The sequence below is a fragment of the Pipistrellus hanaki genome, assembly GCF_964339955.1.
Source record: "Pipistrellus hanaki genome assembly, chromosome: 17".
In the NCBI taxonomy this organism is placed as follows: domain Eukaryota; kingdom Metazoa; phylum Chordata; class Mammalia; order Chiroptera; family Vespertilionidae; genus Pipistrellus; species Pipistrellus hanaki.
This window is the reverse complement of record NC_140519.1, coordinates 27801645-27815970: the sequence shown is the minus strand read 5'-3', so window position 1 is coordinate 27815970 and position 14326 is coordinate 27801645. Positions and strand designations below refer to the sequence as shown.

General features: G+C 34.5%; 1 protein-coding gene across 3 annotated transcripts in view; it reads left to right on the top strand.

Moving 5' to 3' along the window:
- COL14A1 (collagen type XIV alpha 1 chain) overlaps positions 1-14326 on the top strand; it is a 174031-nt gene that overhangs the window by 104396 nt on the left and 55309 nt on the right. For all 3 annotated transcript variants that reach the window (XM_084864968.1, XM_084864967.1, XM_084864969.1), the window contains exons 32-35: positions 1091-1233; positions 2798-2907; positions 3949-4107; positions 12543-12620. In XM_084864968.1, the coding sequence (XP_084721094.1) occupies positions 1091-1233; positions 2798-2907; positions 3949-4107; positions 12543-12620 (490 nt within the window). The remainder of the gene's footprint in view (positions 1-1090; positions 1234-2797; positions 2908-3948; positions 4108-12542; positions 12621-14326) is intronic.

Genomic DNA, 14326 nt, shown 5'->3' with positions numbered 1-14326 from the left:
GACTCAGTTATTTTCTGTTTTACAGATAATGAAATTGAAGCACAAGGAATGACTTGAGTGAGATCCTATATCCCTTAAGTGACAATGCTGGGATTTGCCTGGCACTCAGAGCCACACCCCTCCCTGAACCATTTTATGTTAGTGCCATAAATTCAGATGGTTTTTATCTTTAAAAAGTCCTACTAGTAGCCCCCTATACCTGAGGAGAAGTATTAGGTTTATGTAAAAATCAGATTATCTACTTGCTTTACAGTCTGATGCACCTAGAAATTCCTGGGGCCTTTTGCAGTCACTCTGCAGACTCTGGGGGTACTTGAGCTTGTGGACTGAGACTTCCTGATTTAAGAAGGTTACCTCTCAGGATCTGCTACTTCACATTCCAAATCAACATTTGTCTCAAAATGCCTTCCGTATTTTTTTATTTTTATTTTTATTGATTTCAGAGAAGAAAGGAGGAGAGAGAGAGAGAGACAGAGACATCAATGATGAGAGAGACTCATTAATTGGCTGCTGCCTGCACACCCCCTACTGGGGACCAAGCCCACAACCCAGGCATGTGTCCTTGACTGGAATTGAACCTGAAACCCTGTAGTCCACAGGCCAGTGCTCTATTCCCTGAGCCAAACCGGCTAAGGCACCTTCAGTATTTTAATGTGAAACATTTCCAGTGTCCAGCTTTGGGGGGAGGGTGGTTATCTGACAGTGTTTTTATCTAACCATTGAGTATTACACTGTGTAAGCTTTTTAGAAATATATTTTTATTGATTCAGAGAGGAAGGGAGAAGGAGAGATAGAAACATTAATGATGAGAAAGAATCATTGATCACCCACAACCTGAATATGTTCCCTGACTGGGGTCAAACCATGACCTCTTGGTTCATAAGTAGTTGCTCAAACACTGAGCCCACCAACCAGGCTGCAATGTGTGATTTTTTTAATCGCTTCAAAGCATTGGCAGGTTTTACAAACATAGTCTTGCTTATTTAGCACTTTTGGTGGATTCCTTAAAATTTTTACTTATGCTTTTACAATCAGATATATAACCTTTTGAGGAGGGATACAAGAAATTTTTTTTCCTTTCCATTTTTAGGTATTTGCATCCAGAAGGATTGCCTTCTGATTATACGATCAGTTTTCTATTCCGGATTCTTCCTGACACTCCAGAGGAGCCATTTGCTCTTTGGGAGATTTTAAATAAAAATTCGGACCCATTGGTTGGAGTTATTTTAGATAGTAAGTATATTTATTTATATTACATCTGCACACACATGTATTAGTGATGTATGGGACATGTCATCTTGCCTGTTCTATGTATATTGCAGAATACCTCACTTAAACCATGTTAGTGAATACTTCCAATGAATTATGTAACAGTTCACTTATTCATTTATCCACTCCTTCTTTCCACAAATATTCACTGAGTTCCTACTTTGTGCCAGCACTAGACTCTGGGAAAAGTAGTGAGTAGGTGAAAGAGTCAATTACCGAGCTACAGAAGACTACAGGCAGTGTGAGGTTGATGGAAGAAGGAGGGGTCAATCGATGGATGAGACCAGAAGTTTATTTTTTGGACATGGATATGATGTTGTTAGATGCCTATTTCATATTGAAAACAAACTAAAAAACAAAAAATGCCAGACTGCCAGCAGTATATTTGGGAAGAATTCTGAGATGGAGAAATGAATTCTGAAGTTGTGCCTGGGTGATATATAAGCCATGATATTGGGTGAGGTCATCTAGAGAATGAGTCTGGAAAGAGAAGAGAAGAGGTCTGAAGAATGAGAAACCCACCATTGTTTGTGTTTTGAAAAGTTGAAAAGGAACCAGTGAAGGAAACTTCTTAACCTCACACTCTTGATGATCACTTGAGAAGATCATCAAGTTTTTTGTTAATGTCAATGAGTTTTCTGAGTAGATTTTTAGTTGAGAATTCCAATGAAGCTAGGAAACAAAATTTAGTGGCCACTGTTAGGTACTAACTCAAACATTTGGATAAGGGAAAGTGTTTTAAGCTTGTTTTTAGCTAGTATTTGTAAAGGGACTTTTCAGTATAAGGAAATGAATCAACTAAATATGAGCTTGTGAAAGCATTCTATGTATTGATATCAAAACTAATTTAAATAGATTAAAAAGGTGTAAGCCACTAATTCCATATACATGCAGGACTAGAAAACAATGAAGTCTCTCATAGTGACTAAGACTAGCCTTTCCTTTTGAAAGCAGACTGAAGAATTAAATTGATTAAATTGTAACCTGGGAATGAATTAGTGAGGAAAATATTCTTATTTCTATGTAACAGAATATTCCTTATAACATGAAATACTCAAGATTAGGAAGGCTTTCCTTTGTTCATAGTAAGAGACATCTTGGAGTATCATTCTTTTGGGGTAGTATAAGTTGCATGTCCTGGGAAGGTTGTTTGCTCTAGTAGGTTAATTAGGCAAAGAGTCTGGTTTCTGTTTCTTAAGATTTGATTAACTTCATTCTCCCTTTCTGTCTGCCTCTAGTCCTAGCTTCAGACAACCCTCTTTCAAGAGGGTGATGTAGGCAATGAAGTATAGAGGAAGAATATGTGTAGGAGTCCTTGCCTTGCCATCATCACCACATTGTTAAGTCAGTTAGGCTGGTCAGCTAAAAGCTTGGGCAACCCAAGTACTATAGATCCTTCCTTCCTTACCCATCACTTTGTTGTAAACAGAGCTTCAAAACAATGGATGCATTATTTTCTGTCTTGAGTTGAATTGTAGAAAATTATTCACTCATTTTAATTCTTTCTAAAATCTTTTTCTTTGATTAGATGGTGGAAAAACCCTAACCTATTTCAACTATGACTACAGTGGGGATTTTCAAACTATTACTTTTGAAGGACCTGAAATTAGGAAAATTTTCCATGGAAGCTTTCACAAGGTGGGTAATGCTTTGGGTACACATAGTCTTCATTCACTGTGGGCAAAGCAAGAGATAGATGGCGACACTATTCATAGAGCTTTAGATCTCAAATTTCAACTGAAGAAAGAATTACCTATAGCATTGGTCGGCAAACTCATTAGTCGACAGAGCCAAATATCAACACTTTCTCTGAACTGTTATGATACATTCTCTTACACAGCTGTTTGAAACTTCTTTTGGTTTTCATTTAATCATGACAATGAAATCATTATTTGCCAATTAAGTTCACTCTTTTAGCTCGCTAAACAAGTAGACTGCCACAAACAAGAAGTATGTGGCAAACATCATAAATTGAAATGCTTTATCAGCACTGAAATTTCATGGCAGAACTTGCTTACAACGTGTCTCATTTAGAATATACTGACCTTGACCATCACCTACATGATGATGTGGATTTTTACATCCTCACAAAGAATTTGTAGACTCCTGAATACATTACCATGGACCTCCAGATTCTAGAGATTCCAGTTTCAGACAATTGAGCCATACATTAAGCTGAAGAGCTTTATCTCATTTGGGTTCAGAGTCACTAGAAAGCCTTCCTCCTTTCCCTTTAGATTTTAGATCTTTTCTCCTCACCTTAAATTACCAACTGCTGGTAGTACCGCAAATAACTTTTGTTGGCAACTCAACCAGCATTTTTTACATTTTAATACTTTCATGTTTGTTTAATTGTGCTTTTAGAAAAGGCATAACTCACACCACAACCCTGTGATTTCAATATAGTACTGCTTTATAGGAAGGCTAGATTTTTAAATAGTGAATCATTTCAAAGTTACTTTAAAGAAAAGTATTAATTAAATAAAAACAGACATGGTGCTGACTGCGGGACAGTCATGGAGGTAATAAAGCAGAACCTTTCTCCTCTAGCAAAATGCCAAGTGACAGAATTCCTGCTCATCTCTTTCATGAATGTTAGTGATGAGTCACGTAATTATGTAAATGTGGTAGATATTCCTCTCATTTCTTACCTACTGAAACATCCTGACTTTTATCCAGCTACACATTGTTGTCAACAAGACTTTGGCCAAAGTGGTTATTGACTGCAAGCAAGTGGGTGAGAAGGCAATAAATGCATCAGCGAATATCACAGTGGATGGTGTCGAAGTCCTAGGGAGAATGGTTAGATCAAGAGGACCAAATGGAAACTCTGCACCAGTAAGTGGATACACAATTGAGGCCATGTTATTGTTATAGAAAACGGTCTTTTAAAAATATAATTATTTATTACCCAGGGGGGACGTTTGGTAAAGGAATGGATGAATAGATGGCTATATAGTTAGCAGCCTTTATAATTGAACTAAAACATGCATAGTTAAAGCTCTTGGCAGTAAACTTCTGCTATATTATAGTCCAGGAATTAAGCTAGTTTATTTTCTAAAGGCATTTTAAGATTCAGATAGTAAAATACTCATAATATGATTTGTGGCATAATGGTTTGTTAATGTGAGAATCAAAACTGTGAAAGAACTTCATTTGTATAAGCAAATATAGATTCATACAAAATGGGTAATTATTATACACAGGAAATTGACATAAGCCTCTCATTTGGATTAGATTTGGGCATTTTACCACTAGCATTTTGCTATTGTTCATGTGAAATTTATCCTTTAATCATAACATTATCTAGGTGACCAAATCATTCTAAAATAATATATTTTTCTTCCTACAACAAGGAATTTAAGCTTTGGATACTTCCAACTGGCAAAGAAATCACTTTTTCTTCACTCACTACCCACAGCATATACAAGTTTTTGTTTTAACACCATGCAGTCATAGCTAATTACCACCATTCTCTAATTTGAGTCATTTTATAAATTAGAACCAATTAGCCTGGGGAATAGTTTATTATTTTATACAACCCAACAATTCTGCATTTCTCTTATGTGTCACAGAAACATAAAATGAATTATGAATGGCTATTATTGTCTTGTACTTTGATAGGTCGGTAGAACTAGCCCATTATATGAAACTTTAGAACAGCTTAGTGGTTCTCAAAGTCTATTTAAGCTGACGATCACTTTGTGCAAATGAAATCTCCTGATGTGTTAATCAAATAAGTAAATGAATAAGATTAAAACAGATACATGCTTATTGAATGGGAGAGAAGACTTGGGATAGTAAGTGTCCCGCACTTCCAATGGTTCCTAAGGGAGCATAGTTTTAATTGCACTCCTCTCATCTAACCCATTCACTTTACACATCAGCAAACAGTCCCAGAGTGCTAATGTGATTTACTTTGGGACTCTGATATTTTGTGTCATTTCTCTTTTTGGTAACAATAGAAATGAAATCCTTGTGTGCATTAATGCTAATATATATGTAATTTATTGGGGTGACATTGGATAATATAATTTTATGTTTCCAGTGCACAACTCTGTGATACATTATATGTATATTGCATTGTTTTCCCACAACCCAAAGTCAAATCTTTTATCGCCATATATTTGACCCTCCTTTACTCTTTACTACCTCCCCATCCCTCTGATAACCACCATACTATTGTCTAGGTCTATGGGGGTCTTTTTGTTTGTTTGTCTTATTTGTTCATTCGTTGCTTTTAGTTTTATATCTCACATATGAGTGAAATCATATTGTCTGGAATATTTCTATCTGACTTATTCACTTAGAATGAGTTTTGAGGCATCTTTGAAAGTGCTTTTGTTCTACATTGCTTTGGAGAACTATGGATTAGATATTTAGAAAGAGAGAATATAAAAGTGATGGAAGACACTCTTGTTTTTAGTTATAGTAAGAGACTTTTATTAGTAAAGACATTTACATAATATTTTAAAGGAGTTGTTTCCTCTTAACATGCAGAATTTTATGTTGATTAAGAAACACACCATCTTCTGCCTCATGGAAGATACTTATATGATAGCACACTCTAGAACTTATAAAGAGACAGAATTAGCAAACTAAGGATATCTTTCTTATAAGAATAAATGGATGTATATAGATGGATGCTTGGGTGGATAAGTGAATAGTCTCTAACTTAAGAAAGAGAAACAATCTAGTTATATGAGATTCTAGGCCCAAATCACTTGTTAAATTATTTTTATTTTATGAATAATACATATACATCTCCTGACACTTAATATACATTCAATAACGAGCAGCTGTTATTATTGAATGATGTCAGTAATACCTTCTCTTTCTCACCTTTTCTAACCCTCTACTATTTATTTTTGACCATATATTATTTTCTTTTTCTTTCATATATCTACATTTCATCCCTCTAGCCAGAGTATAAATTTCTCAAAATAGAAACCATATCATGGTCTTCATACAACCACATCCTTCTATCCTCCATCAAAGTTACTAATAAATCTTATATGAACAAAGCTCTGAAGAAATACTTGCTGGAAATTAAATAGAATGTCATCTATTTGTTTGGTTCCATATCTTTTGTTAAAATGTTGTTTTGCATATATTCCATTCATGTGTGGTATTGACAACCATCCAATAATATATTTCATACCCTCTCCTAATTTTTATTTTACAATTATGGTTTGATAATTATAATTATTTCAAATGACAATTTTATAATTACAATTACTTCAAATTTTACTCTATGTAAATAAATGGTACTCTAAATATAAGGCCATTACACATCAAATACTTTATTTCTGGAAGCAAAAGTTACTGTAGGTTTCAGTCCTACTAGCAATAAATCTTTAACTGTCCATGAGAGAAAAGCAATTGAACAGAGCAGCCTCTGTGGTAACTTCCAACCAGTAGTAGACAATGGGGAATTTATGGAAGTCAATAATTAAAAGAGTTCTTTGTAAGGCTAGTAGGAAAAAAGTTGTAGCTTTTGTTAGAATCTAGAATTCTACAAAGGATTACCAAATAGGTTTTCAGTCTGCCCACTTGTTAAAGAATTTGATTATGCTACAATGGATGATATTAGATTAGCTCTCAAGAATGTGATTGGAAACTTGCTTGCTTTTTAAGGTTATTGCCTCATTGTTTCATTGCAGGGCAAGAGACAAGCTTCAGTCCTCAGTTTTCACTTAAGAAATCACAAATTGCTAAAAAAAAATAAATTAAATAAATAAATCTTAGCATACACTTGTACTTCACTACCTAGCTAAAGTGAATGTGTCATGTGCCAGTTTTGGATTATTCCATGGGTAGTAATTATCATATCATTGAGATTAGTAGTTTATATGTCAGCATTTCCTGGGCAAATTCAGCAATGATTTAAAAAAGTGTCAGATGATGGAAAAACTCTTAAATATTGAGTCTCCTAAACAAAATATATTCTTCTTAAATCCAAGTTGAGTGGAGAAGAGATTAATGGATTTAGGGATATAGTACTACTATATTAAATTACTCACATTTATAATAAAAACAACTTGTTTCTGCAATGAAAGATTTTATAGGCAGCAAAAGTGCCCAGTGGGACTAAACTAATAAGCAGTCCTAACTTAGCTGTCAAAACACAAGTGGGAAGAAACTTAACAGCTGTTCTTCTTTTTCCCATCTTTCTCCTAAGAAATGTCTTCTATTTTTTTCTAACATGCAGTGAAACTATAATGCTGCCAATCAGAGATGATTCTAGAAAAAATGTTGTCTTCTGGCATAGGGTCATGTTTCTTAGTGTCTTCCACCTTTAAAATATAACAGATATTCAATGGACATTTGTTTAGCCGTCTGCTGCTAGAGACAAATTTCATGCAGTTTTTATTAAAATTATTTACCAAGTTAAAGCTTTTTATGCAGGAATCAATTGTAGACTAGTGAATGATCTTATAGAAACAAACATTTTAAAATTACAATAAAATGATTGTTTTCACAAGAATTATATCTTTTAATCCTTAAAATAAGAATAGTAGCTAATAATATGGGATGCCAACTGTGCCAGTGGTCAGCAAATTCATTAGTCAATAGACCCAAATATCAAAAGTACAACAATTGAAATTTCTTTTAAGAGCCAATTTTTTTAAACTTAAACTTCTAACATCACTTCTTCAAAATATACTTGTTCAGGCCGTAGTATTTTGTGGAAGACCCACACTCAAGGGGCCAAAGAACCACATGTGGCTTTCGAGCTGCAGTTTGCTGACCATGGGACTAGGCAGTGTCTACTTTTCTGTGATTACCTCATTTAATCTTCCAATACTCATAGGAAGGGAGACTTAATTAAGCCCTACTTTATGGGTGCAGAAATTGAGACTTGAAGGAGTTAGGGAGGGATTCTCTTTCCAAAAATGAGCAAAGTGAGGTGAGATCATATGTGACTTGCATACAGTTACCTGCCTTCCATTCTAAACTCTCTTCCACTGGGTCTGATTATTACAGAACCTCAGGCACAGGAGGGAGTCGTGTTCACTGACAAGTCCAAAGACTTACATTATTTGAGTCACAACCTTGAAAGTAAATGTGATCAAAATGGTCCTCCCAAGTATGTCTACACCCAAGTATTCTAATTCCTACCAACAAGTAAAGCCGTTAATTTTCATTTCCTAATTTAAGTAATGCCACAATGGTTTTCCTTAACATCAATAAGCAGAGAACAAATAAAAACACTATCTTGAATATCGGACAAATGGTATAGGCTTAATAAGCCCTCGTTTTGAAATGGAGTCAATAAAAGTTGAACACCAAACCAAAAGCAGAAGATGGGTTAGGTTTCCAGTAATCTTTTGCCAGTATTCTTGAGTAATGTCAAACTTTCTAAATATTAGTATAAGTTCAGGTATAGCTTGATTTCAAATTATAAGCTTAGCTATGTGTTGCTAGAAAAAAAAGAAAAAAAAGAGTGGAAAGTTGACCCAGAGATACATTTTAATTGCCATTCACAGATCAGGGTGGCAACTGCTGAGAAATATTTTTAATCTTATTTTCATGCTAATATTTGACCTTGATGGCTTGCCTTTTGCGCTACATCCAGACAGAAATGTCCAATAATGAAAAACAAGCATTTGTAATTGGCTCGGTATTCCCTTGAAAGAGATTATAAAAAGTAAAAGTTGGAGGTTCTACACTTTTCTCTCTCCTTTTTATTTTTTGCACATAAAATTTTTATTTTCGGTTAATTCAAAAGGAAAGAAGTTACAAAAGTAAAAAGTGACTGCCTCTTGGCATTAGTTGCTTCAAGTATGATTTATGTTTAACCATATTGTCTTGCATTTACAGGTACTCGGATTTAAGATCTCTCGATAGGCCACTTCTATACCGTTTCCTATATAATTGGTACAAATACGTGTGTCACTGCTTTTGAAAAAAAATCAGAGGGTTTTTTAATCAAACTCCAGAAATGTGCTTTGGAAAAAGAAGTCCCTAAATAAAGGCTGAAGAATCTAAACTATTACAGATGCAAAACAATTATGAATAAATTTTTTTGTGCTCACATAAAAAAAAAAGGCTGCTGACTTCATCTAACTTGAAAAAGAAGCAGCCCACAAGCATTCCTCAGATGATAGTATTGGCTTCATTCAGCACTTAGTAGGCATTCAACCCCTTGAGTGAATAAAATGAGCACATAAGCATTCCCATCACTCAGTAGGGCAGAAGTTTAGCCAAAGGCATGTAGACATTATACTGTTATAGGTAATTAGATGGTGAATGTTTATTTAAAAACTTCCACAGAGCCTGGTGCCAACTTGGGGCTAGTGGAAGGCCTTGGCTTTATGTAAATCTTCCCAGTCACAAAATGGCTTTACACTGAGGGCTCTGTTCAGACATGGAAAATTTCTTAATGGATGAATGACTTACAGATTTAGCTGATTCTATCTAATGCTGTCATAATGCGACCCATTTAATAAATGTCCCCAGACAAATGGCCTTGTAAAGTTAGGCTCGGGTATCTGTATTTTAAATATTAGACTAAAAATGTATTCAGTGCAAAATGAACCATAAGAAATTGATGTGGACTGTTCAAATTCCAACCAGAACTCATCTTTCAGAATGTGCTTAAATTTTGGAGGCTTTTGCATCCAGGGATTAATCTATGGAATGGGGAGACTAGTACTGCATTATGCCTCATTGTGGTAATCTGAAGATTAAATGATACAGGCTAAGTCCTTAAGCTAGTGCCTGGTACTTATCCTGTTTCCCCGAAAATAAGACAGTGTCTTATATTAATTTTTGCTCCCAAAGATGCACTAGATCTTATTTTCAGGGGATGTCTTATTTTTCCATGAAGAAGAATACGGTACACATTTATTGTTAAATGAAAATAAAGGAAATTTATTACCTGTATACGGTACGGTAGTACGATAGTTGTCAACACAAACCAGACAAACTGTGAATCCTACAGTATCAAGAATTTACTCATTTATTCAATGACAATCATGTCATCATCTTCTGGAACATCATCATAACAATCCAAGTCCTGAATTTCCCCTGGTGAATTTCTTATGACTCCATTTCTTTCAGAATCAGTGGACCAAATCTCTCATGTTTAGCCTAGGGGGGCCTTATTTTCGGGGGATGCCTTATATTTCACTCAGAAGGAAACCTGTAAGTAGGTCTTATTTTCGGAGGATGTCTTATTTTCAGGGAAACACGGTAGTAGGGTTTCACTAAATGTTTGCTGCTGTTGTTATTGTTATTTGCCAAGTTTTTACTCAGAACATTAAATATGTATGATTATTATGTATACACACTACTATGATATATCTGCCCTCAATACTATATCATTTTCATTTTGATTCTACATTTTTGGCCTTTGTATTATATACTCCTCTACCATAAAGAATTCAATTATGAAAGAGCTGTACATATTACATTAAAATATTTATTACTTAAAATAACTATGTTCCGGGCACTGTTCTAAATAATTCCCTGTATTAACTCATTTTATTATTATAGCTACTATTATTACACTAATGAATGCCTACTATTCAGTAGCTACTATTATTATATTAATTTTACAGACAAAAAAATCTCAAGACCCTAAGACATTAAATAATTTGTTCAAAATGAATTAGCTTCTGAGGGAAGGACTCAAGGTTTTACGATAGTATAGCTCCAAAGCCTCCTACCCACTGTGTTTCTTGAAGTATCTTTGCTGCTCTTGCTGTTCATGAAAACCAACAATCATGTTCTTTAAAAATGTTCTAATTTTAAAAACCTAATTTTTTTAATGGTCACAATTTTGTTGTATGGTTGCCCTGCAGAGACTAAGATATTATGCCCTTGGTAAAAAAAAAAAAATTTAAAAAATTAACCTGAAAAAATAAGATCAGTGAACCACACATATATTTCTTCAAATAACATAGTTCTTGTATATAGACATAAGAAAACATGATGCCTTGATTCATGGATCTGCTTTCAAAGTTAAAGGGTCATTTTATTAATCTTACAAAACTCACTTGGGGAAGGATGTTCGCAGCAAGACACAGCTCTTCTTGGACATATTGAGAGAAAGCCTGAGTTTTTCTCTTGACTATGATCTAGGACAGGCTTTTCTGTGATATTGCGTGCATCGTTGCTAACCTATTTCAATAGTCCTAACTACTTGGGTATTCTCTGTTTAATCCTGGGATGAAACAGTATTTACTGACATATGAATAGTATTATGTGGGAGAAAATAAGGCACCAGGAGTTTCCAACTCTTGCTTTAAAACACCACTTGCTGAAGGAAGGTTGAAGATTTAAAAAGAGAAAAAAAACTTGATCCTTCTCCCAGCTCTCTAACTGATGACACTTTTAACATGTGAAAATAATATAAGAAGAAATACAATATTAGAAGTAGTTGGGTCATAATGTCAGTATCAGCCCCTAATGACAGTATAATGATGTTTCTGTATATTTCAACATACATATTGAGTTGTTGCCAACATACACGAATAGAGCAAGACTGTCTAAATATTTATGGCATGACCAATGGCTTAAATAAAAATACACTTAACCCAGCTTCTCACAATACCATATGTGACTGTCATGACACTTACCATGTTAAAAACAGCTTTTATGTGCCTGTTTCTCATTCCCTGGAAATCCACTGAGGGCAGAATACTTGGTGGTTTTGTTCATTTTTGTATTTTAAAGGTCTACATGGACTCTAGCTTATGTCCTACTAAAAAGAAATTTTATGAATGTATGCATGAATAATTAAAGTTGGAATTAATTCAACAAGCCTTTATTGAACACCTGCTATGTGCTCTATATTGCAATAGGGGACACAAAGATAAATAAGTGGTTATCTGTCCTTTGAAGAACTAGCAGTCTAAGGAGAAGAAAATATAAATAAATGTATTGTATGGTGGCGGACATGCTATGAAAGAGAACTAAGGGATGTTGCAGGATTACAGAGGCACTTGGGGTAACCATGATGAGCAGTGCTGGAAAGGTTTCAACAGAGGCGTTAAGAGTCTTTAGGTGGTGATGGGAAGGGAAGTTTTGATAAATATGGGCGTTTGCATGGTAGATGGAGAACTGTAGACAAAAACCTTAGACCATTGTGTCTTTGAGTAGCTAATTGGTTTGATATTGTTGGAATTACTTTTTAATTTATTTTTGGTAATGTTATGTTATAAATGTATTGGTGTCCTATTATTGATATATAATAAGAAATCATTATAGCTATAAACACAAGGTATCTATCTTTTATTGAATGACAATTTCACTTTACATTTCAGTTCCAGTTACAAATGTTCGATATTGTTTGTTCTACATCCTGGGCTAATAAAGACAAGTGCTGTGAACTTCCAGGCCTGGTAAGAAATCTTCGTTCGTTATTGGGACTGTTCTTCATTAAAATGTTCTTAAGTTATATTGGGTTTTCTCTGAAAATGAAATGCTATTTTGCAAAATTCATATCAGAGATAATTCCAAAAGAAATACCTAACAGTTCCATTACTGAAGTAATTAGGTCCAAACATCTTATTAAATGTTTATGTCCTAATAACTCAGTAGCCATATGAAAAAAAAATGATGTATTTATTTTATTCTTAAATAACCAAATTACTTAATAGGATGTGTGTGCCTATTGGCAATGTACAATTGCTTAAATCTTGGAATATGATGGGACATTTCCACCTCACTTTGGTTTTCCATATTGATTTTTCTCATGGTACTTGCTACGCAACGTGCGAATGCTGAAAAACCAGATTTGCAAATATGTAACATCATCAAAACAGCATTTCAAAATCTGTTGCTGAATCTGTGAACTACTTTGAGCTGGTTGCTCATACAAAGTCCAATGGGTGTTCCTCTTGAGTTTAAAACATTTACATTCTCCTGTTACCTTGTCTTGGTGCCCGAAGGCACCCTTGATATGCAGTTTTGGAATTGCTCTTATAAGCTATATAACTTATGTAGTAGTACAAGAAAAAAATCAAACTTTTTCTTATTAATACCATATGTAATTCATAAGGGTATATATATATATATGCAGATTCATATCTTCAGATCCTTAGATCCTGAGCTGAAATGGATGACACCATCATGGTTGGATGGTAGTCATGTCTTAACAATTAAATGTGGAGAATGGACATGGAGAAGCCATCATAAAGTCTGAGTGATTTGCCTTCTTAAGATCTTACAACAAAAATCACATAATCTATTGCAGGCAGTAAATTAACACCAACTATGTTTGAGAAGGAAATACTCTTTCTTTAACAAAATAAGTTTCTAAGTAATTTCTGTAGTAGAATTTAATCACAGACACTGTGATGTCATACATAAGTGCAGGTAGATTGGAAATTGGAAGGGCAAATGCCATGAATCCAACAGTGTGTCAAGCAAAATGTGATCACCATAAAATTCTCCAAGAGAATAAATATGACCTCCTATCTCAAAGCTTTAGGTTGATGCCATGATTTATTCCCCCCCCCCCAAACATAGAATGGGAACAATAGTTAAAATTGTTACAGAGAATTGATGATGATTTAATTTTAAAAATTATATATATCAATATATATTGATTTTAGAGAAGGAGAGGGAAAGAGACAGAAACATCAATGATGATAGAATCATTGATTGGCTGCCTCCTATATGGCCCCCCATGGGAGTTGAACCCACAACATGGACATGTGCCCTAATGGGGGAATCAAACTGTGACCTCCTGGTTCATAGGTCGATGCTCAACCACTGAACCATCCCTGCCTGGCTGATGATGTTTTTAAGCACTATTTTTATTTTGTTTGTTTTAGTATAGATGCAGTTATTTTGGTTGGCTAGACCAGCAAGTTTTCTTTTTTCCTTTGAAATGGGAAAAATATTGTAACACAAAGTTCATAGAGTATTACTGCTCCAACTGAATTAAATAGTAAGGTGGTGTGGCAGCTATTTTTTTACACCCACTTCTGCCTTTCTTTCTTCTCCTGGATTCCCAAACAGGTTTTTAACATCCTTTAATAATGATGATTATCAATGACTCACAGGACACCCATTCATTGTTCTTTAAAGAAAATATTTTTGT